Source organism: Trichomycterus rosablanca, chromosome 20, assembly GCF_030014385.1.
Source record: "Trichomycterus rosablanca isolate fTriRos1 chromosome 20, fTriRos1.hap1, whole genome shotgun sequence".
NCBI classification, from domain to species: Eukaryota; Metazoa; Chordata; class Actinopteri; order Siluriformes; family Trichomycteridae; genus Trichomycterus; species Trichomycterus rosablanca.
This window is the reverse complement of record NC_086007.1, coordinates 10570013-10594899: the sequence shown is the minus strand read 5'-3', so window position 1 is coordinate 10594899 and position 24887 is coordinate 10570013. Positions and strand designations below refer to the sequence as shown.

Below are 24887 nucleotides of genomic sequence, written 5' to 3'. Positions count from 1 at the left end.
TTGAATTCAATGTTACATTAAAGGCAAACACTAAATCTGGAGATTAAACACTGAGAAACACTGACAGGACACAGAGCAATGGACCTGTTAGATTCACTAGAAAAAGCAGAGACACTAGTCAAATCCATGCACGGTCATAACTGGCACTTTAAAAGCCAATCATTGTAGAGCAAAATAAAAACAACAGCCAATAGCTGAGAGGACTGACAAAGTAGGCAGGGTTTTGCATTTACCTGGGATGCAGTGTGCTGGATGTTGACTAGATGATGCTGGAATCGGATCAGAGAGCAAGGACAGATTTATCCCCATGAAAAACTGTAACACTTAAACAGGATAACCATCACTTTTCCCTAAAAGGTAAGCACACACATACATTTTTTGTACATTTTACATATTTAGAAATAAATATTCATGTGAATTAAAAAATTACAGATTTCACTTTTGTTGCATTTTTAGAGAGTATAAACTGTTTTGGACATGTTGAATCCAGGATGGAATCAATTATACATGCACTAAGACAGGGGCAGGAAATGCTGCTCCTAAAAGAAGATATAATAGCATATAATTATAAACCGTCTTTACCAAGGCAACATGTGGGAAGGCAGATGTTTAGTTAGGCAGACAAGATACAACGATCAGCCATAACATTAAAACCACCTACTTGTTTCTACACTCACTGTCCATTTTATCAGCTCCACTTACCATATAGGATCACTTTGTGGTTCTACAATCACTGACTGTAGTCCATCTATTTCTTTACATACCCTTTAGCCTGTTTTCACCCTGTTCTTCAATGTCAGGACCACTACAGAGTAGGTATTATTTAGGTGGTGGATCATTCTCAGCACTACAGTGACAATGACATGGTGGTGGTGTCTTAGTGTGTGTTGTGCTGGTATGAGTGGATCAGACACAGCAGTGCTGCTGGAGTTTTTAAATACCGTGTCCACTCACTGTCCACTCCATTAGACACTCCTACCTAGTTGGTCCACCTTGTAGATGTAAAGTCAGGGATGACAGCTCATCTGTTGCTGCTGTTTGAGTTGGTCATCTTCTAGACCTTCATCAGTGATCACAGGATGCTGCCCACGGGGCGCTGTTGGCTGGATATTTTTGGTTGGTGGACTATTCTCAGTCCAGCAGTGACAGTGAGGTGTTTAAACACTCCATCAGCGCTGCTGTGTCTTATCCACTCATACCAGCACAACACACACTAACACACCACCACCATGTCAGTGTCACTGCAGTGCTGAGAATGATCCACCACCCAAATAATACCTACTCTGTAGTGAGTCCTGACCAGTGGCGGCTGCTGGTTTTTCAAAGAGGGGAAGCTCATTGTCGGCTTACATCATAAAATTTGTCAATTTATTTATACATTAATTCTGCCCTCCGTTCCTTTTCAAGAAAATGGCCTGTGATCCTATCGTACCAAGTAGGTGTCTTTTCCAGGGACTTGACCAGTGTCCTCTCAATGGCCAGCAGAGCTAGGCTGCTTAGACGGCCTTGGTCCATTGTACCTACTTTTTGCACCAAATCAATCTGCCCTGCTGTTTAATTCTAACTTTCTCCTCGTAAGGAAGACTATCAAATGGCTTTGCCAAAATCAGGTCGACAATATTAGCATTGTCTGCCATCGTGTGCACCTTGCTAGCTGGCTAGTTCACTCCGTCCTAGCCAACAGTATGAATGATTGATTGAATGAACTAACGAAACGATATTAAACTCAAACAAGGAAATGTTGAAATTATGTTAAACTGAAACAAATACTATAAGTGTGTTTTATTTACACAATGAACAATGGAAATGGTCAAGTAATTTTCCCAAGCAAATACCAAGAAATGGGTTGCAGCTTGTCTTTCGACTTCACTCGCAAAATCCGCAATGGGACTGAAGCTCCCAGTGATTAAGTGACAGTGTAGATCTCAAAATAGCTGTCAATCAAAACGGGATTCAGCTTTTCGACTGATCCTCCAATCATCTTGCAGAAGCTCCGCGTCCAGACCTGCCCACAGCTCCATTCACCCCCAGAGACGCTCAGCGTCTGGGGGCGGGACAAAATCGTGGCATTTATCCAATGACCGGCGAGTTTCGAAGCAATGAAAAAAATCGTTCCATGCAGTCCCGTTGAAGTGAATAGATGCTCAGCTTCTACAGGCAAATGCATTGATGCTACGGGAATGTATGAGAAGTTAACAAAATCAAATCAGTCGATTTGTGATAAGTAGCTGATTCTGAACGAACTCGTCTTCGAGATGAACGTGTTCTAACGCATTTGTAGTCAATGAAATGTTAACACAACTGTACATATTTGACCATTAAATTTTTGACATTTTAGGGGAAGCTGAGCTTCCCTTGCAGTCTTAGAGAAATCGCCACTGGTCCTGACCATTGAGGAACAGCATGATAGGGGGCTAACAAAGCATGCAGAGAAACAGATGGACTACAGTCAGTAATTGTAGAACTACAAAGTGCTTCTATATGTTAAGTGGAGCTGATAAAATGAACAGTGAGTGTAGAAACAAGAAGGTGGTTTTAATGTTATGGCTGATCGGTGTATACAATGGGTTTAAAAAGAATTCAGGTGTTTTTACTTTGTACACTTTGGTGTGTTATGGATTTGGTTTTTCACCCATTAATCTACACTTAATCATCCACAAAGTGAAAACAAAAAAAATCCAAAACAAAATCTCTAACTCACAAACGTATTGTAGCTTTTGCTGCAGTGTGTACAGTTGGAGTCCACCTGTTGCTATTTTAATTGATTGGAGATACCTTAGAAAGACACTCACCCTGTTCTATAACGGCCAATTTACATTGCATTGTCCAAGCTGTCCAAACCATGAAGTCTAAAGATCAGTCTGTAAAACTCCATGATCAAATTGTTGCCAGGTATAGATTAGGATATAAAACCATAACAATATACATCAAACAATATATAAAAATATATGAGGTGTTGAGTGTTCTTGGGACTATAGTAGCCTCAATAATCTTGAAATGAAAGAAGCTTGGGACAACCTTAAACTTTATTAGAGTAGACAAGAAAGGTCTTGGTCAGTGAGGTAGGAAAGAACCCAATGGTCACTCTAAATGAGCTCCATAAATCATGTGCAAAGATATGAGAACCTGTTGACTGGACAACCATCTCACAGCACTTCATAAGTCAAGCCACTGTTGGGTAATAGACCTATAATAGACTCTAAAGAATGGGAAAAACTGCCTAAATCCAGATGTGCAAAGCTTGTAGAGACATATTTAAATGATTGAATACATATTTTGAATACTTGTGAATTGTGAATACAGTTGTAGATAAACTACAAAACATATTTTACTTTGTTAATATGAATGATGAGTGATCAGTGGGTGAAGGTGGCAATTAATTTAAAATTAAATCTATGCATTAAACACACTAGCACACCACAGCTGACATTTCGAACTGGTCGGTTCGAATCTCAGCTCTGCCATCCGGCTGCGCTGGGCGGCTATATGAACAACAATTGGCTTGTTCATACAGGGTGGGAAGCCGGATAGGGACCTCATAACTGATGCAATTATTACCTCTGCTGGCTGATTGATGGTGTCTGCACGGAGTTGAGGGATAATGCAATCGAGGCAAAGCTGATCCGCACATGAACTCACCTCGTGCAGGTGAAAAGATGCAGTCGGCTACTGCACACGTGTCGGAGGGGGCGTGTGTCAGTTCGCTTTCCTCAATCGAGGAGGGGGTCAGGACCAGTAGAGAGGAAGCTTAATGCAATTGGGTAAAAACAGAACGAGCTAAAAATTGGGAGAAAAGGGGAAAAAATGCATTTAAAAAATCTAATCAGCACTTCAACATAACAGCCAGTGCTTTATTTTCAACCTAAATAGAAAAATATCCTAAATGAAAAAAGTCTAGCACACACGTTTCATTCCACCAGGAGAAGAGGGTCGATTAACTTTTAGCCTCCAGCCATGACAGCTATTTTATATGTAAAGCATTTGAAATAAAGTCTGCTCTGAAAATAAATGAAGAAATCATGGATGGATGAGTCTAAAAATAAATAAATATAATAATAATAATGATAACAATAATAATTGTCATTGCAAACAAAATAAAACAGCCACATATTTAAATTTTTCATGTTTTTCATTATTTCCAACTGGAGTATAATATTCCAGAGGACAACAATATACATACAATCAAAACGCTAATATTTTAATTAAAGACAGCGGTCCCCAACCTTTTTTGCACATGGACCCGTTTCATAAAAGGTATGATTTCATGGACCAGCAAGGAGGATTTAAAATCAATGTTAATACTGAGCTTTTTTCAATGCAATGAGACGCTGCTCCCACCTAGTGGTGATTGGAGACAATAACACCCTAAGAGTTTTGGAAATTGAATTGCTCTTGTAGCGATCTCTAATTATTTATTCTTTCTGTGCGGCCCGGTAATAAATAAACCAGTACCGGTCCGCGGCCCGGTGGTTGAGGACCACTGATTTAAGACATTTATACATACACCGATCAGCCATAACATTAAAACCACCTCCTTGTTTCTACACACATTGTCCATTTTATCGGCTTCACTTACCATATAGAAGCACTCTGTAGTTCTACAATTACTGACTGTAGTCCATCTGTTTCTCTGCATACTTTGTTAGCCCTCTTTCACCCTCTTCTTCAATGGTCAGGACTCTCACAGAGTAGGTATTATTTAGGTGGTGGGTCATTCTCAGCACTGCAGTGACAATGACATGGTGGTGGTGTGTTAGTGTGTGTTGTGCTGGTATGAGTGGATAAGACACAGCAGTGCTTATGGAGTTTTTAAACACCTCACTGTCACTGCTGGACTGAGAATAGTCCACCAACCAAAATTCTTAACTAATCGCTGGGTCCCCAACATATATAGGTAATTTATTCTGATTCCCAATATCGTCAACTGAGAGGTATACCACCCTAAAGAACATTCATTGCCACAAGCTAAACCCTGAATTGAAGAGTTCTTAAGTTGTGCAACAGGGTTGGAAAAATTGTGTAATGGCTTAAGCATCATTGCCAGTTTGGTTGAGCACAGATAACTTAAGTGTTGTTTATCTAGGTATGCTGTGCACTCATCGGCGGTTTTGGTAGACACAACTAGTAAGATACAATGATCTACATGGTGCTGAATGGTACAAGAAAACAAAAACTAATAATAATAAGAACATAAAAGAAAGGAAACTTATTCATAGTAATCTTGTTGGGTTATGGCACACTAGTGGAGAAATCAGGCCGCATTGTCACGAATAACAGTTATTCTTTGTTTTCTATTCCCTCTTGGTTTTTCTTATTTTTATTGTTTCTGGCCAATTTTTGTTTGTCGTTTAGTTTTTCTTGGGTTTTCGATTCTAATTTTGTTCTGTTTGGTTTGCTAGTGCACATTTTGTGCTGCAAGTTGTCAGGAAAGGTAGGCTCACAGCATTACAGATAATCTATAATTTAACTGTCAACATCCTTGCTTTAGAAATCAAGGAGCTTATTTTTAAACTGTAATTATTGAATGCAATTCAAGCACCGTGGGAGGCAAAGATGGGATGTTTGCTGTAGAATAAGATGCTGCATTAGGTTTAGACCTGCCTGCATCCAATGTACATAAGCATTGAATGAGCACAATTAATTGTTCCAAAAAGTGTTAGCTGATAAAAAAGACCAATTATACCTCCCAGTCTGAGCCAGGGTGAAACACTTGCTAAGAATAACTGTGCTTTCTTTTTTCTTTTCTGAAAAGTCTGAAGTCTGAAATGGCTGCCAAATGCCCCTTGACACCCGATGATGCAAACGAGCTCTGCAGGAGGGCTGATCAATTAACAAATGAGGTAATGCCACAAGCAAAACTTTCATTGTTGTAAATGGTGAATTATTGACCATAATGCCATGTAGTGGCATTTTTGAGCAGGTCACTAAATCCTAACACTTGAACATACCACAATTTATATACACTGATCAGCCATAACCTTAAAACCACCTCCTTGTTTCTACACTCACTGTCCAATTTATTGGCTCCACTTACCATACAGAAGCACTTTGTTGTTCTACTATTACTGTAGTCCATCTGTTTCTCTACATACTTTTTTAGCCTGCTTTTACCCTTCAATGGTCAGGACTCAATGGCAGGTATTATTTGGGTGGTGGATCATTCTCAGCACTGCAGTGACACTGACATAGTGGTGGTGTGTTAGTGTGTGTTGTGCTGGTATGAGTGGATAAGATACAGCAGCGCTGATGGAGTTTTTAAACACCTCACTGTCACTGCTGGACTGAGAGTAGTCCACCAACCAAAAATATCCAGCCAACAGCGCCCCGTGGGCAGCGTCCTGTGACCACTGATAAAGGTCGATCGTCTCTGACTTTACATCTACAAGGTGGACCAACTAGGTAGGAGTGTCTAATAGAGTGGACAGTGAGTGGACACAGTATTTAAAACTCCAGCAGCGCTGCTGTGTCTGATCCACTCACACACACTAACACACCACCACCATGTCATTGTCATTGCAGTGCTGAGAATCATCCACCACCTAAATAATACCTGCTCTGTGGGGGTCCTGTGGGGGTCCTGACCATTGAAGAACAGAGTAAAAGCAGGTTAAAAAAGCATGTGGAGAAACAGATGGACTACAGTCAGTAATTGTAGAACTACAAAGTGCTTCTACATGATAAGTGGAGCTGATAAAATGGACAGTGTGTGTAGAAACAAGGAGGTGGTTTTAATGTTATGGCTGATCAGTGTAAATGGATTATCTGTCACCTAAAGAAAACTGTAAGTCCTGTAAATATTATTATATATTTATTTTTGCTAAACATTAATTTGGATACAAGAAAACCATTTCTCTGTGTTGATCCCCTCCTGAACTGTCAGGGTTTTTATCCTGGATAATTATAACATAACAGGATGCAGGTTTGACTAATTAGTTTGCAGTCTAGCATGATGACATCACTCTTCTGATCAATTAAGTAAAGGTTAATAAAGGTCTGATCTATTCCCCAGCCGACTGCTCAGCAGGGAAAATAACACAGACATCCTAATCTCCTGCATGTTCTATTCCAGCCTGTCAGTCTGGTTTCAATGAAGTTTATAAAACTACTGATGGCAATTCATTTTTCATCCTTGTAAGACACTGTTACTGATTCTATTTTGTCTTGTTTTATCATGTTTCTGTCCACTACTAGTCATTAGAGAGCACCAGAAACATGAAGCTTCTGTTAGAAGAGGTGAGAGAACATTTCAGTGTTTAATACTGTGTTTGTATGGGGCTGGTTTTGTTACTGATAATACAGTTAGGTTTACACATTTAATATCTTGTCAGTAAAAAACATTTGTTAAAACTTAAAAGCTGTAATGCTGTGTTTGTTATACTGACATGAAAAAGTGATCTGTGTAAAACAGTTTTTAATCGGTGCTCAGGTGGCGCAGCGGTAAAAACACACGCTGACACCAGAGCTGGGATCTCGAATACATCATATCGAGTCTCAGCTCTGCCTGCCGGCTGGACTGAGAAGCCACATGAATAACGATTGGCTTGTTGATCAGATAACTAATGCAATTACGACCGCTTATGGCACCTGAGACGGGAAAGAGTGCTGTCAGGGTGTGTCTCTCCGTACACAGTGCTGATCCGCACTGCACTCGTCAAAGTGTAGGTGACAAAATGCAATACGGCTGCTGCCTACGTGTCGGAGGGGGGCGTGGGTTAGCTTCGTTCTCCTCAATCAGAGCGGGGATCGGCATTGGTGGAGAGGAAGCATGACGCAATCGGGCAACTGGACGCGCTAAAAGGGAGAAAATGCATAAACAAAATTTTTTTTTTTTTAAACAGTTTTTAATCTGTATGTACTCTAAGTGTACTATTAATTAAGTGTAACCAGAGGTTGCCATAATAGTTCTTTTTTTATATCATGAGCACTGGTTACTGGTCAAAAGAGTGCACTACACAGCAGAAATGAATGTGAAATGAACCTGTGATCTGTACACACACACACACACACACACACACATCATTTATTAATAGCAAATAGCAAATAGCAGAGTTAATATAAATTCAATAGTCATCATGGATTACCTGTTTAATGTACATTTACAATTTTTTATTGTGTTTATAACAGAGCAAACATGCCGGGATCAGGACAGTGGTCATGCTAGATGAACAAGGCGGTAATGACATGATTCTTTATGCTTACACATTTTTGCAAAAGCACTATAATGTCCTTATTCCATACAACCTTAAATATTTTGTAAGTGCACATGTGGACTATTTTAAATTTTACAATTTTACCTGTGCACCACAGGCCCACAATGCTACATTCATAAAACAGCAGTAGCTCAGTGGTTATGGTACTGGAGTAGCAATCAAAAGGTCACTGGTTCAAGCCCCACCACTGCCAGGTTGCCACTGTTGGGCCCTTGAGCAAGGCCCTTTACCCTCAATTGCTTGAACTGTAATCAGTCATTATTGTAGTGTCCACTAAATGGCGTAAATGTAAAAGTAAACATCCTCCTCTGTGTATCCAGTGTCTTTCTTATTGTGGAATAATGTACAATGACCCTAACTAAGGTAAGTAAAGCCTGTAGGTCTGTAGATGTTCATCCTGGAGTCAATAATGCGTTCTTAGTCAAATATTGGTAGGTTGCTCACTCCTGTAAAGGTTTACCACTTTGCCAAGTGTCTTAAATTTGTGGATAATAACTCTCACTGTGGTTTGCTGGAGTCCCAAAGCCTTGGCAATGGCTTTGTAACCCTTTCCAGACTGGTAGATTTCTATGACTTTGTTTTATGTATGTATTTGAATCTTTTTAGAATGTGGCATCATGTGCTGCTTATGTGGCATCATGTATTGCTTTTTGAGACCTTCTAACCTGCTTCACATGCCAGGCAGGTTTTTATTTAAGTGATGTTTAGATTCCCTAGGTGTAGCTTGTAAAACTAAACCAACTATAAACTGAATATGGTCAAACAATTGATTTAGTAGCTGATTTGGCAATTTTTCCAAATAGGGCCAGGTAGGGCTGAACATCATTTTCCTTCAATAAATGAAATACATATTTAAGAACAGCATTTTATGTTTACGTGTCTACTATTAAAAGAGGTTTGATTATCTGATTCATAATAGTTACAAATATGCAAAATAGAAGCAATTGGGAAGGTTGCAAATACATGTCACATACAAGCCTGACATTACCAGTACGTCACATTCTGCATATGCAAACAGATGTTTAAAACTAGTTAGTGTCACTCTTAATTACAGGTGTTCTTATATTTTAGGACACCCTGTGGTACGATACTGTGTAGTTCATGTACTGTTCAGCCAGTAATTTAAACCCTATGTTGTTAATCCTATATTTTTCATGGTTATGTGTTATTGTTGATTTCCCAGAGCAACTGGAGCGAATAGAAGAGGGGCTGGACCAGATCAATCACAATATGAGGGAAGCTGAGAAAAGTCTCACAGACCTTGGCAAATGCTGTGGCCTCTGCTCATGTGATAAGTATGTGCTGCCACAGCAGATCATTTGTTCTCTTTTTTGCCCTCTAACACCATGCACTATTTACGTCCATAAACCTCCTCTGTGGTCTCATGCTCCTACTCCCGCCTGGTGGCTTTATCTAACTTTGTCTCTAAGACACCCTACATGTACTGGTGCTCTAATAAACCCCTTCCTAATCTTCTCCGAGTCTATCCTCGTCATTTTCAATGGGAATTGCATGCCAGTGAAATACTGGACCGGACCGGACAGAGCGGCACAGTGGAAAAGCCGGCCAACAAAGAATCTGGCGAGTAAAAAATAACAAATTAACGTTTATGTTGCGCAGGTGATTGTTAATCAAGAGAAACAGACACATTGATAATCTGTGCCTCCATGCTTCCTCTGCCGGCCAAAATGGCAACGCAGGACATGACTCTTAAAGTGAGTCAGCTGCCACATTACAAAATGTGTGTTCACCAGACTTACCATGACCTTAATCAAAATAAACTGGTTAGGCCGTTTAGGTGGCACAGCGGTAAAACATGCTAGCACACCAGAGCTGGGATTTTGAATACATCGCATCGAATCTCAGCTTTGCCAACCAGCTGGGCAGCCACATGAACAACAACTGGCTGTTGTTCACAGGGTTGGTAAGCCGGACCAGGGTTCCTCATAACTGGTGCAATTACGACCTCTGCTGGCTGATTGATGGCGCCTGCGTTGGGGAGTTGGGGAATAATGCTGATCAGGGTGTGGGTCTCCGTGTACAAGGCTGGTCGGCATATGAACTCGCCTCGTGCAGGTGAAAAGAGGCAGTTGGTACTATCACGTGTCAGAGGGGGCATGTGCCAGTTGCAAAGCTCCTCAGTCAGCAGTGGAGGGTTGTATCAGTGGAGGTGAAGCATAACGCAATCAGGGTAATTGGATACGACTAGATTAGGGGAGAAAATTGGGGGAAAATTCTGAGAAAAAGAGGAGGGAAATAAAAAAATAAATAAATAGGTTAGTTAAACAGAATACATACTTATTTATCAAGTTGTTTATGTCAAGTGAGTCATTTGGACCTGAATGTAACATGTAGTTTAAAGGTATGAAGATAGTAACAATAGTAACAGATCACTATCATTAACAGTTACTGTCTTATTTGTCTATATATTTCCAGGCTAAAGACATTTGAAGTCAGTGGAGCCTATAAAAAGGTATGGATGAATAATAAGGATGGTGTGGTGTCCAGTCAACCCCCATCTCGTGTGGTGGATGAGAGAGAGAAAATGACAATGAGTGGTGGATATTTCTCGAGGTCTGTAATTGTTTTTTTGTCAGTTTAATGCCATTAACCAGATTAGAATTCAATTGAATTGTTGATGTGTACATGCATGTGTGTGTGTGTGTGTCCACCAGAGTGACAAATGATGCAAGGGAGGATGAGATGGAGGAGAACCTGACGCATGTAGATAGCATCCTCGGCAATTTGAGAAACATGGCATTTGACATAGGCAACGAAATTGATGCTCAGAATGTACAGACCAAGCGGATACAGTCAAAGGTCAGTGGTTTTTTTTATTTTTTTTCACTCTAATAAACATATCATAAAGGGCATTCTCATGTGTGCAGTCAAGCCATCAGTGTTAATCATGAGATTCTGTCTGTTTTGTTCTTTTGTAGGCCATTGTGAATGAGTGTCGCATCAGTGAGGCTAATCAGAAGGCTACCAAGTTAATAGTGAGATAAACACATCCAGGAGAGATGATTGATTGCTACAAGAGTGTACATTGATATGGACAGCACACATGTCTGAAAGATAAATCATAAACCTAATTTATTTATAGTGATGTTAATATATTTTTGATGTTTATGATTGACTGTAGAACCTTTTGCACACACTATTGCGTTATGAATTCTTATTCTATTTGCCTTAATGGATTTTACGAATAGTTAGTATAACTATATGTCAACAAGCATATGTCAACATGTCAGGACAGTGTGCCTAATGACTACAGCCAGCAGTGTGGTGGTATAAATAGTTCTGTGCTGCTTTATAAGCTTTATTTTTTATATATATAATTTGTTTATACATTTTCTCCCCTTTTTCTCCCTTTTAGCGCGTCCAATTGCCCGATTGCGTCACGCTTCCTCTCCACCAATGCCAATCCCTGCTCCGATTGAGGAGAACGAAGCTAACACACACCCCCTCCAACACCTGGGCAGCAGCCGTATGCATTTTGTCACCTACACTTTGACGAGTGCAATGCGGATCAGCACTGTGTACGGAGAGACACACCCTGACAAGCACTCAATCAGCCAGCAGAGGTCGTAATTGCATTAGTTATGATAGAGTCCCTATCCAGCTTTTATTATCCCACCCCTTTCTGAACAACAGGCCAATCGTTGTTCATGTGGCTGCTCAGCCCAGCCGGCAGGTAGAGCTGAGACTCGATATGATGTATTTGAGATCCCAGCTCTGGTATCAGCATGTGTTTTTACTGCTGCCCCACCTGAGCGGCTAATGGTCTAATTTCTAATGGTCTTTCTCCAATATGATTTGGAGACACTGACTACCTAAACACATTCAAAATTCATTCATTGATTTATTCTCTGTTTTACCATGGTTTTATCCTATCAAGGGTTGTGGTGGGTCTAATTCATTCACAGGAAACACCCCGGACAGGTCGCCAGTCCAGTTTATGTTTAAAAGGTTTAACCAAAACACATTGTTTTTTAAAGTATTACACAATTCTTGTATATATTTATGAATGTGCACAAACGCCTTCATTTGGTGTTCAGCTGTATTTTGTATCTGCTCCATTTCATTGTAAATTTGCTGTCATAAAATTTGTTCCTGTTTATTCCTTTCATAACTGTAATACAGGTACATTTATCACACTCTCTAGCAGCATCTGTTGGAAAACACCAGCAACTTCAATATTGTACTCTGACACCATCAAAATGGAGTCTTAACAGCACGACACCTTCAGCCCTGTTGTTTGAAGTTGATAGTGAGGTCAGCTTTCATCCTTAGTATGGCATTTTGCTAAAGTGTGTTTAAAGTACTTTGAACTAAAGGATACACAGAATACACCGATCAGCCATAACATTAAAACCACCTCCTTGTTCTACACTCACTGTCCATTTTATCAGCTCCACTTACCATATAGAAGCATATAGAAGCTTTCACCCTGTTCTTTAATGGTCAGGACCACCACAGAGCAGGTATTGTTTAGATGGTGGATCATTCTCAGCACTACAGTGACACTGACATGGTGGTGGTGTGTTAGTGTGTGTTGTGCTGGTATGCTGCTGGAGTTTTTAAATACTGTGTCCACTCACTGTCCACTCCATTCTTCCTAGTTGGCCTTTTAAAGAATGCAGTCAAACTAGACCTATTTATATGGGCACAGATTAGGACAACATGCCACGTTAAATGATGTATCTTGATATAGGTATTATTTGTAACTTTATGCATTACTACAATTAATATTCATTAATAATCAGTTTTATGGCTGTAGGTACAGTATGTCTTAAACCCGGCATATTTTCAGAAAACCAATGAATAAATAAATGAACCAATAAATAAATATTTTTGGAACAAATGATAGGATGCCTTAGAGTCACAGTAAAACAGCTGCATACAGTATGTGTATTTTAACAGTACGTGTATTTTACAAGCGTATGTAAGCTTTTGACTAATTATTTTCAGGATCCCAGGAATCACTGGGCACAATGCAGCAACACACCCTGGACAGAACGCCAATCTATCACTGGACCTCGACACACCCCAGCCAGCTTATTACTATATTATGAACTATTTTGTGGAGATTAAGTATGCATGCTTATTCACATAAGTGCATTATTTTTGTTTGGTACTTATGGCTAGTAGAAGAGAGAGCTTATTCACTGTGTAGTGCACTACTTTTAGCAAGTTTTGTACTATTGGCTGTATGCTAAGGTGGTTTTTCACTATATAGGTCATTATTTGTGGTTGTTTAGTACTTATGGATGTACGCAGTAATGTAAAAGGGCATTTATTTACTGTAGTGCAGTATTTGGGTGTTTTACACTCAAAGCGGTGTAAGGGGTGCACCACTAGAGGTTCCATACTTATGGCTGTAAACAGTAATGCAGAGGGAGGTTTATTAGCTATAGTGCATTATTTTGTGCACAGTAACACACATGAGTGCTTATTAGCTATAGTGCACTATTTTTCAGAAGTTAAGTTGCAAATCTAAACAGCATAACACTACTAATATAATAAGTGGGTTCTCCAAATTCAACACAGTTCAAGCACACCTGATGCAACCAATCAAGGGCTTGGTTGAGATAAACCACCGGCAATGGGACTGGCTAGTGGTTTGTTGACTGTGATGTTTGATTGTATATTTGAAATATGGCCAAGTCAAGTGAGTTGTCAAAAAAAAGAAGTGATCATTGCCTTGCACCAAGAAAAGGGAAACAAAAAGATAGCAAAGGCACTGAACACTAAATGTTCCTAGAGATACAGTTGGTAGAAAAGTTTGCAAGTTAAAAGTTAAAGGAACACTGGCTACACTACCTGGATGTGACTAAAAAGTCATCAAAGATGTAGGATCAGGAGATTCCTGAGGAGGCAAGTGGTCGAAAACCCTCAAGTGACATCAAAAAACATGCAGCAAGATTTGGTGGCAGTAGGCACTGAGGTTTCAGTTTCAGGAAGAATAAAGCAGATGCTGAAAAGAACACCCCGACTACAGTAAAGCATGGTGGTGGCTAGAAGGAAACAAGATCCGAGGGGAAAACATTGTGCCTTCTGTAGGGAGGCTGAAGCTTGGTCAATAATGGACCTTCCAACAGGACAATGATCCCAAGCATACCTCAAAGTTCACCAAGGCTTGGTTTCAAATAATTCTTTGAAGATTCTGGAGTGGCCATCACAGTCACCTGACCTGAACCCCATTAAAATTCTTTGGCTGAAGCTTGGTCATCAATTGACCTTCTAACAGGACAACGATCCCTAGCCCACCAGTGCTGAGCTTGTGAGTTTTTGCTGCAATTATGACAGAAACTGAGAAAAAGGAAGAAGTAGTGCACTACTTGGGGAATAGATACTGATGCCTGTTCGTAGTAATGCTGAGCTTAAGCACTATTATGTTCACTGCTTTGGACTGTTTGGGTGGCACGGTAGCTCAGTGGGTAGCACTGTTGCCTCACAGCAAGAAGGTCTTGGGTTTGATTCCCAGGTGGAGGGGTCTGGGTGTCTGCGTGAGTTTTCTCCTACTGTCCAAAGACATGCAGTTTGGTTAATTGCAGGGGCGGCTCGTTCCTTAGGGCGATCGGGCGACGCACCACCAAAGTCAGATCAAATCTCCCGGAATCTAGAACGAGCGGCCAAGAGTGCACACACACGCATGTGTATTAAATCCATTATCTAGTGCACTGTGTAGAGAACATAAATCAATTGTCTAATATTCTGTCTAGTGCACTATGTAGGGAACATAAATCCGTTATCTGATATACAATTTAGTGCACTGTGTAGGGAACAGAAACCAATCGTCTAATTCACTATCTAGTGCCCTACGTAGGGAACATAAATTCATATCTAAAATACTGTCTAGTTCACTATGTAGGGAACATAAATCCGTTAACTAATACGCTACCTAAAGCATTATGTAAGAAGCATAAGTCTATTATCTAGTACACTATCTAGTGCACTATGTAGGGAACAAATCTATTATCTTTCACACTATCTAGTGCACTATGTAGGAAACATAAATCCGTTATCTGATATACAATTTAGTGCACTATGCAGGGAACCTAAATCTGTTAACTAATACGCTACCTAAAGCATTATGTAAGAAACATAAGTCTATTATCTAGTACACTATCTAGTGCACTATGTAGGGAACATAAATCTATTATCTTTCACACTATCTAGTGCACTATGTAGTACACATTAATGTGTTTGTGACGCGAACAGTTAGCTTAGTAGCTCAGTTAGCAGCTCCTAAAAGTTCTGTTATCACCCATATACTTTGGTGTGTGCAAGAGGTTTTTTAGTTGGTTTTTTTTGGGCTTGGGGGGTCGGGGTCGAGGTCCGGGGTACCTCCCTGAAATGAGTTTTTGCAACTTGGGATGTCTATGTAATGTTCGACCTCATTTTGCCTAGCAACATGGGCACACTCTTAACGGATTACATAATGTCACGGAAAAATGCTTTTTGTAAGTGTTTTTTGTAAATAAAAACATTTATAAATTGAACATTGTTGTATTTTATTATATTTTATGTTGACCGCCGTTTTATAAAAGCAATAAGCCACTCGAGACCGTGCGTTACTGCAATGATTTTATCACGGGGAAGGATGTTTTGGCACGGTCTCACGTGGCTTAGTGCTTTAATAAAGCAATAAGCCACGAGAGGCCGTGCATTACTGTGATTTTTGCACGGGGATGACGTTTTTGCCTAAAACTTCTTTCCCCGTGCTAAAATCATAACAGTAATGCACGGTCTCGAGTGGCTTATTGCTTTTATAAAACGGCGGTCAACATAAAATATAATAAATACAATAATGTTTAATTCATAAATGTATTTATTGTGTATAAACTTACAATAAAGCGTTCTTCCGCGACGCAAAATAGTTCGATTAACAGTGTTGCTAGGCAACATGAGGGCGAAAATAACATTAACTTTTCTATTCAGTGGCGTATTAATATGGAATGATGTGAGGTGGTCCTAGGTGTGCGTTTATCGGGGATTTTACAACGGCTTCGAACGCGGCTCAGCCAATCAGATTTTAGGACCGGAACGATCCGTTTTATAATGAAGGAATGTTTTGCGAAGTTTGGTGTAACGCACGGATGTACGTAGTAACACACGATGGCGCTGTTAGCCTGTACGGCTAAATGTAAGCTAAAGCGAAAAAATACGTACGTTCGACACGAAGTTTTCCCACAGAGAACCGGAGCGTGGTTTTTGTTAATTTGGTGACCATTTGGACACCGTCATGGCATGTTTATAGGTAATTACAATTGTCACTGTACTATATTTTAAAGGTAATATTAAAAAGTTGGCTGTAAAATAATTATGGGATGTCAGAGACGAGGTGCACCTACGTTAGCAGCCCGCTGGCTACACACAGACCTATTAGAGCTGTCGCTTAAACTGTAGATAGCTAGCTGGCTAACGTGTCCACACAGACACCATAATAACACACTGTGACGTTAAATGACCTGTTTACAATGTATATGTGTTGTATTAAGAGCATTATAGTATTGGTTAGCTTAAAGCTGTGTGTATGCGGTACTATTATAATGTTTACTATTTCATCTCTACCTAGCTAACGTAAATCAACAGAATCAGGAAGCGGAGTGTGACCAAGACACTGATCAGTCATAACATTAAAACCACCTCCTTGTTTCTACACACTTACCATATAGAAGCACTTTGTAGTTCTACAATTACTGACTGTAGTCCATCTATTTCTCTACACATCTTTTAAGCCTGCTTTCACCCTGTTCTTCAATGGTCAGGACCCCCACAGGATCACCACAGAGTAGGTATTATTTAGGTGGTGGATCATTCTCAGCACTGCAGTGACACTGACATGGTGGTGGTGTGTTAGTGTGTGTTGTGCTGGTATGAGTGGATCAGACACAGTAGTGCTGCTGGAGTTTTTAAATACCGTGTCCACTCTATTAGACACTCCTACCTAGCTGGTCCACCTTGTAGATGTAAAGTCAGAGACAATCGCTCATCTATTGCTGCTGTTTGAGTCGGTCATCTTCTAGACCTTCATCAGTGGTCACAGGACGCTGCCTACGGGGCGCTGTTGGCTGGATATTGTAGGTTGGTGGACTATTCTCAGTCCAGCAGTGACAGTGAGGTGTTTAAAAACTCCAGCAGCATTGCTGTGTCTAATTCACTCATACCAGCATAACACACACTAACACACCACCACCAGTCACTGCAGTGCTGAGAATGATCCACCACCCAAATAATACCTGCTCTGTAGTGGTCCTGGGAGAGTCCTGACCATTGAAGAACAGCATGAAAGGGAAAGAACAAAGCATGCAGAGAAACAGATGGACTACAGTCAGTAATTGTAGAACTACAAAGTGCTTCTATATGGTAAGTGGAGCTGATCAAATGGACAGTGAGTGTAGAAACAAGGAGGTGGTTTTAATGTTATGGCTGATCGGTGTAGAAGTCACTACGGCACGAGGTCCTGGGTTCGATCCCCAGGTGGAGCGGTCTGCGTCTTTTCTGTGTGGAGTTTGCATGTTCTCCCCGTGTCTGTTTTGGCTTTCTCTGGGAGCTCTGGTTTCCTCCTACAGTCCAAAGACATGCAAGTGAGGTGAATTAGAGATACTAAATTGTCTATGACTTTGTTTGACAACTGATGAATTTTGTGTTATGAGTAACTACTGTTTTTGTCATGAATGTAACTAGTGTAAAACATGACATTAAAATCCCAAATAAATAAAATAAATATTAAGGCACAATCATCAACTCATTTAAAACAAAACGATCTCTTTTTAATACTGAGAAATACATAATAAAATACAGAATAAACAAGGTTGCACATACTACATAACACACCGGTCTGATTTACTTGCAGGTTTTATATGCACCTGTCACATATCTTTACAGAAGTCCATTTGACGTTGGTTTATTGTTTGCAAATCTAATGTTGCTGTCTTTTATTTGTTTATTTATTAGGATTTTAACATCATGTTTTACACACTTTGGTTACATTCATGACAGGAACGGTAGTTACTCATTACACAAGATTCATCAGTTCACAACTTTAATGTCAAACACAGTCATGGACAATTTTTGTATCACCAATTCACCTCACTTGCTTGTCTTTGGACTGTGGGAGAAAACCTCATGCATGAGAACATGCAAACTCCATACAGAAAAGACCCAGACCGGCCCACCTGGGGATCAAGCCCAGGACCATCTTGCTGTGAGGCGACAGTGCTACCCGCTGAGCCACCGTGCCGCCCTTATTGTGTTTTAATAGACCTGAAGCCCAAAACTTTGTCAGACTTTTTCATTTTTGACTTTTTTAAATATGAATCTTACCTAATATTTCCAATTCAAATGCAATAACATGACCTTAATAAATCTGGACACACATGCTTCCTTTGAGCCTTTGAGCTTATGCAACCTCGTTGACAAAATCAACAAACTTGGACAAGACATACTATCCTCCCAGAGTCTACTTTCACTCTGATATGGAAGAATAAATGCCTCTATTAATAAAATAAACAATGTTTTAAAATAATATTTCTAAAAATAACATTTGTCAAATTGTCATTATAGGTTCTTGGCTGGAACGGAATTTGTGAGAGTAACAGGAGAATGTCTGGATTCCCCTGTTCAGACCCTGATTCTGCAGGTGGCACAGTACAGTTTAAGAAAAGGAAGTCACGTTTCACATTACCCGAGGTCCAGCTTCTACTCAGTGAGGTGAAGAGAAATCGCCACATACTGGTTGGTAAGTTCGTCTGTTCATTTGTAATGAACGACGTTTGAAGGGCAGTTGGAGCCTAGCAGTTAAGGGACTGGACTAGTAATCAGGTGGTCACTGGTTTAAGCCTCATCACTGGCAGGCTGCTGCTGTTGGGTTAACTTTTAATTTCTTAGACTGTATACTGTCAGTACTGTAAATGCAAAAGTTGTATATTCTGTAATGTAATGTATATCAATACTGATTTATGCTTGTTCCAAACAGGTAAATTAAACCATGGCATCTCAAGTGATGTGAAGAAGCGAACGTGGGCCTCTCTCACTGCTCGCATCAATGAGATCAGTGACTGTCACAGAGAAATCATCGAGGTTGTCAAGAAATGGGCTGACCTTAAATGTGACACCAAGCGCAAGGTGGCAGCTATGAGGGCTTCCGGCTTGTCGTCTGCACGCATTGCCGCTAACCTTTCTCCGGTCGAGCGCATGGTCCAACAGATCCTGATACCTGGACCTGGGGAGAAGTTGCCTTGCATTTCAGTCGCCACAGACAAGGAGGATAAAGAAGAGGACACCCAGGGTATCCTTGGGATTGCACCACATTCCTCCGGCATAGCAAATGGCAAACTACCCATTCAAACACTGGCCGTGCCACTTCACACCGATTTGAGTAGTAAAGAAGAACTGGATACACCAATAGACTGTAAGTTCTGGCTTAATGTGAATCTGTAATGAATCATGACAAAGTGAGGATAAGTGCTTTACTTACTGTGGCATGTGTTGGCTTGTCTTGATAGATAATTCTGCAGTGCCCCTTACTGACCTCCAGTTTGATCAATCAGACAAAGAAGGTAACCCCAAAAAAATCCTTTATTTAAGGAGCAGCTTTATATTTTGTTTTATTATAATACAGTATTATTTGTATGATGCCTTGATACTTGGATGCATTATTAAGACTGACCCTCAACAGATTATTAGATCTAGTACAATAAGCACGTTTTAAAAGTTTATAAATTTGGGAAAAAAATGGTTTGAAATAGCAAAATATTGAATTATTTTTTTATAAGAATCATACATTAGGTTGTGTTTATACTTGTCATATTTAGTTCGACTAATGCAATTGCTCTTTAAATGTGGTTCTTAACAGTAAGTTTAAATGCTTCTTTTCAAACTCTTGGTCAGGTAAGTAGACCAAGAGTGCTCAGTCTGTTTCTAAACAAATTCATGTGTTTAGCGATTCATTTCAGGTATAAACACAGTACAACCCAATGGCATCTAAGAGAATGAAGCACAGTGATGTCACAAGATGCGACACTAAACGCACTATGAGAAATTTTTGCCACTGTTTTGACTCTTTTATCCATTTTACCACATAATGCCGCGTTACCACTTTTTTTGTACAAGGGATCTTCAAGAAGTTTCCGCACTTTTATATTTTGGTTGGAAACGGTGAGGGTGGGAGGAGTAGTAATTGGTCGTGTCTGAGAGACTGAGAGAGAGCTTATAGTCCAGATTTAGCGCCATCTGATTTCCACCTTTTTGGACCACTCAAAGAAGCTTTAAGAGGAAGAAGATTTTCATGTGATGATGATGTGAAAGCAGCGGTGCATCAGTGGCTACACGTTCAACCAAAAAAATTTTTTGCTGATGGCATTAAAAAGTTGGTACGACGCTGGGAAAGATGCATCGGAAGGTTACTATGTAGAAAAGTGATGTAATTTTATAAATAGAGTTTTAAAAAGAAAAAGGGTTTGAAGAACCCTCGTAAATTGTCAGTTTGTAAGTGTGAACAATAAGCAAACCAGGACTAAAATATAACATTTACTTGTTTGGTCCAGACCAAGGGAACCAAACTACAAGTATAAACATGACCTAAATGCAAAAGTATTTATCTGGATTTAAATAAGACCATCCAGATAAGATGGTGTAGCTGCATTACATCTGTACCTTTTTACTAGTTATTAAGGGGTTAGTTTGTCAACATCAGACCTGGGTAGTTTGGTCCTTCAGATTAATTTCAAGACATAAATATGTATTAGGCTGTCTCAGGCCAACGTGGTGATTTATATGGCAAAACTCTCCACTATGTTAATGGGTCATGCATCCACTTGTAGTAACCATATGATTGTTTGTGATGTCATTATGTTGATGTAAATAGACTTCTTTTTATTTAAAATAATATGCTCATAAAGGTCACAAAGGTATTTAGGAAATGCACATTGTACTCTAATGATTGGTGTTCTAACATTATCTGAATCTGACTTATACACCGATCAGCCATAACATTAAAACCACCTCCTTGTTTCTACACTCACTGTCCATTTTATCAGCTCCACTTACCATATAGAGGCACTTTGTAGTTCTACAATTACTGACTGTAGTCTATCTGTTTCTCTACATATTTTTTTAACCTGCTTTCACTCATGGTCAGGACCCCCACAGGACCAGCACAGAGCAGGTATTATTGAGGGGGTGGATCATTATCAGCACTGCAGTGACAATGACATGGTGCTGGTGTGTTAGTGTGTGTTGTGCTGGTATGAGTAGATCAGACACAGCAGCACTGCTGGAGTTTTTAAATACCGTGTCCACTCTATTTGACACTCCTACCTAGTTGGTCCACCTTGTAGACGTAAAGTCAGAGACGATCGCTCATCTATTGCTGCTGTTTTGAGTCGGTCATCTTATTGACCTTCATCCATGGTCACAGGACGCTGCCCACAGGGCACTGTTGGCTGGTTATTTCTTGGTTGGTGGACTATTCTCAGTCCAGCAGTGACAGTGAGGTGTTTAAATAATCCATCAGCGCTGCTGTGTCTTATCCATTCATACCAGCACAACACACACTAACACACCACCACCATGTCAGTGTCACTGCAGTGCTGAGAATAATCCACCACCTAAATAATACCTACTCTGTGGGGGTCCTGACCATTGAAGAACAGGGTGAAAGCAGGTTATAAAAGTATGTAGAGAAACATATGGAGTACAGTTAGTAATTGTAGAACTACAAAGTGCTTCTATATGGTAAGTGGAGCTGATAAAATGGACAGTGAGTATAGAAACAAGGAGGTGGTTTGAAGTTATGGTTGATCGGTGTATGTTTCTGACCTAACTCAAAACAAATACCTTTAATATACTTATGGAGTAAAAATAGACAAAACAAGCACTAGATGTTGTTGCTCTTTAACAAAGGAAAGATAAGAAAATGTAATGCTTGGTACTAAATCATTTGTCTCCTTCCTCACCAGACCGGGACATGCAGTTCAGCGAGGTGGGACATCAGCCTTCTCGAAACACCACTACTATTCCTGACTCACCCAGTGCTGACAGGGAGCAAATCCGAAAAGAAACCAAACCCTCATGCAATAGCAAAACTAGTGGGGGAAAATCTTCCAACGCAGCCATCTTTCATCCACCCTCATCAGCCCCCAGCAGTCTGTCGTCACACCTGGCCAAGAGCGCTTCCCTCAGCTTACAGGAGCAGCAGGCCACCACTCTGCTCATAGGGACTCTGTCGCGTTCACTCGAAACGGTGGCCGAGTCGGTGCAGAGCCTGGTGCAGACCCAGCAAGAGTTTGTGCGGGACACCCTGCGTCTGCAGAGAGACACACTGCATGTTCTGCGTGACTTTTCCTCCAGCGCACTGGCACTTCTGCAAGACAAAAGCAACGGGCACCCATAGCACCCGAGTTTATACTCGTAGTCCAGACATTGCAGCTTTAAGCTGCGAGTGCTGTGGGAAAGAGGAGGGATTTCGTTTAGGGAATGACGGTTACAATCGCAAGAAAATAATTAATAAACTATTTGGGTTTTTGTGCTGATTGCTTGGAATCTGTGGTCTGAACCTTTTCTTTTATATATATATTTATATATATATTGTTTTTATGCATTTTCTCCCAAATGTAGCACGTCCAATTGCCCGATTGCTTCACGCTTTCTCTCCACTAATGCCGGCCCCGGCTCTGATTGAGGAGAACGAAGCTAACCCACTCCCCCTCCGACACGTAGGCAGCAGCCGTATGCATCTTGTCACCTACACTTGATGGGTGCACACCCTGATCAGCGCACTCTTTCCTCGTCTCTGTTCAGGCGCCATCAATCAGCCAGCAGAGGTCGTAGTTGCATCAGTTATGAGAGAATCCCTATCCGGCTTAATATCCCACCCCCATATGAACAACAGGCCAATCGTTGTTCACGTGGCTGTTCAGCCCAGCCGGTAGGCAGAGCTGAGACTCGATACGATGCATTTGAGATCCCAGCTCTGGTGTTCTAGCGTGTTGTACCGCTGCGCCACCTGAGCAGCCATCTAAACCTTTTCAGTCATTGTAAACATTTTCTTTGTCGATCAGACTTGCACAACAGTGTGTAGGTAGTTTTAAATGGTTGTAAAATTTCTAGCTTGAGCAGACCTTATCTTAACTCTTATTCTTTTGTTGATTTTCTTTTGTGTTCTTGATAATTGTCTTGTTCCATTGTCAAACTTTACATCAGCCTGACATTCTTCAGGAAAATATTTTGACATTATTTTGAGCTTAATGTTCCAAACCATGATTCCTCTTCCATACTTGACAGTCCTGATTGGATGAAAGTCCTGAGGCAGTGACTTTTTAGGTCAAAACATACTGCCTACAAAACATTGTCTTAAACGAGCTAGGGAACATCTGTGTGGTGTGTTGTTTTGACAGCAGTAGGTTATTCCATATACATTTTTTACTAACACTTTATCATGGTTATGACAGTGGGTCTGGTTTCCCAGGAATCACTAGTTGCAGTGCAGTAACAGTAACACACCCAGTACAGAACAGCAATTTATTGTGCGGCCTCAGTCATCCCTGCTTCCTTAAACATAGCAAGTGATGTCTGTATGTGGATGCACGACCAGCCAAAAGCACTGCTGGGGATTCCAACCCTGGATAGTGATAGAGATAGTGAACTAGCATAATATACGGCTGCGCTATCCAAGTGCATTGCATATACTTACGTTTCTTTTCTATTTTATTTATGCGTTTTCTCCCTTTTTCTCCCCGATTGCGGTCGAGGTGGGTATATTGCTGCTCACGCCTCCGACGACCCGCGTGCGGCCCTTTAACGGAACCCTTTTTCACCCATGCACTTTGCACAGACGCCTCTCTATCTGCTAATCAGGTTTCCTATACAGCGTTTGAAAACCCCACCCACGTAGTCCGGTCATCCTGCCCTAGCAGAAACGTGTCTGCTGCAGGCACTGCCAATTATGCCCGCTAGACGGCGCCCAGCCGATCGGTGGCAACGCCAAGTTTCGAACCGAGGAGTTCAGAATCTCAGTGCTGGTGTGCTAGCGGAATATAGACTTATTCTGCATTTTGCAGGACTTTTGGATTCCTTATAACCACCTTTAGCTTTGTATGGTGTGCTCCTGATGTGTTGTTTGCAGCACACTAGTACTTCTAGAGAAATTTTCTCCACCTATGAACAGTTTGCCTTGTAGCAGACTGATGAAGATCCAAGTCACTAGAAAGTCTTGAAGCCAAGTACCCTGATTGCGTCCTCTATACTGATTCGACCCTTCACCGCTGACTGAGGACATCTCTTAACTGACATTTTTCACCTGCACGAGTCGAGTTCATACACTTGGCGGGCACTGTGTATGGAGGGCCACACCCCCATCAGCATTATTCCTCAGCCCTGTGCAGGTGCCATCAGTTAGCCAGCAGGGGCCGCAGTTGCACCAGTTATGAGGACCTATGATCCGACTTTTTTACCCTCTAACCCTGAACAACAGCCAATCGTTGTTCATGCTGCCGCCCAACCCAGTCGGAAAGGCAGAGCTGAGATTCGATACGATGTATTCGAAACCCCAACTCTGGTGCGCTAGCGTACTTTACCGCTGCGCCACCTGAGTGGCGAAAACTACAGTTTTGAATTTATTTTAGGCACTATGCAAGATAAAGACCACATTTTATGAGTAATTACTGCTAA

At 40.8% G+C, this 24887-nt stretch overlaps 2 protein-coding genes across 2 annotated transcripts; both read left to right on the top strand.

The window, feature by feature from the left end:
- Positions 1-5765: 5765 nt before the first annotated feature.
- zgc:101731 (SNARE_SNAP25N and SNARE_SNAP23C domain-containing protein) lies at positions 5766-11215 on the top strand. The gene is made up of 7 exons (XM_063016780.1): positions 5766-5840; positions 7192-7233; positions 8125-8173; positions 9394-9505; positions 10647-10784; positions 10886-11030; positions 11150-11215. Exons 1-7 carry the CDS (start codon positions 5766-5768, stop codon positions 11213-11215), a joined length of 627 nt encoding a protein of 208 aa, XP_062872850.1.
- A 5031-nt stretch (positions 11216-16246) lies between these two features.
- Positions 16247-22760, top strand: zgc:113149 (uncharacterized protein LOC541363 homolog). Its single transcript, XM_063016873.1, has 5 exons — positions 16247-16473; positions 18783-18957; positions 19195-19629; positions 19724-19777; positions 22178-22760. The coding sequence occupies exons 2-5, from the start codon at positions 18822-18824 to the stop codon at positions 22609-22611; spliced, it is 1059 nt and encodes a 352-aa protein (XP_062872943.1). The 5' UTR covers positions 16247-16473; positions 18783-18821; the 3' UTR covers positions 22612-22760.
- The last annotated feature ends 2127 nt before the right edge of the window (positions 22761-24887 follow it).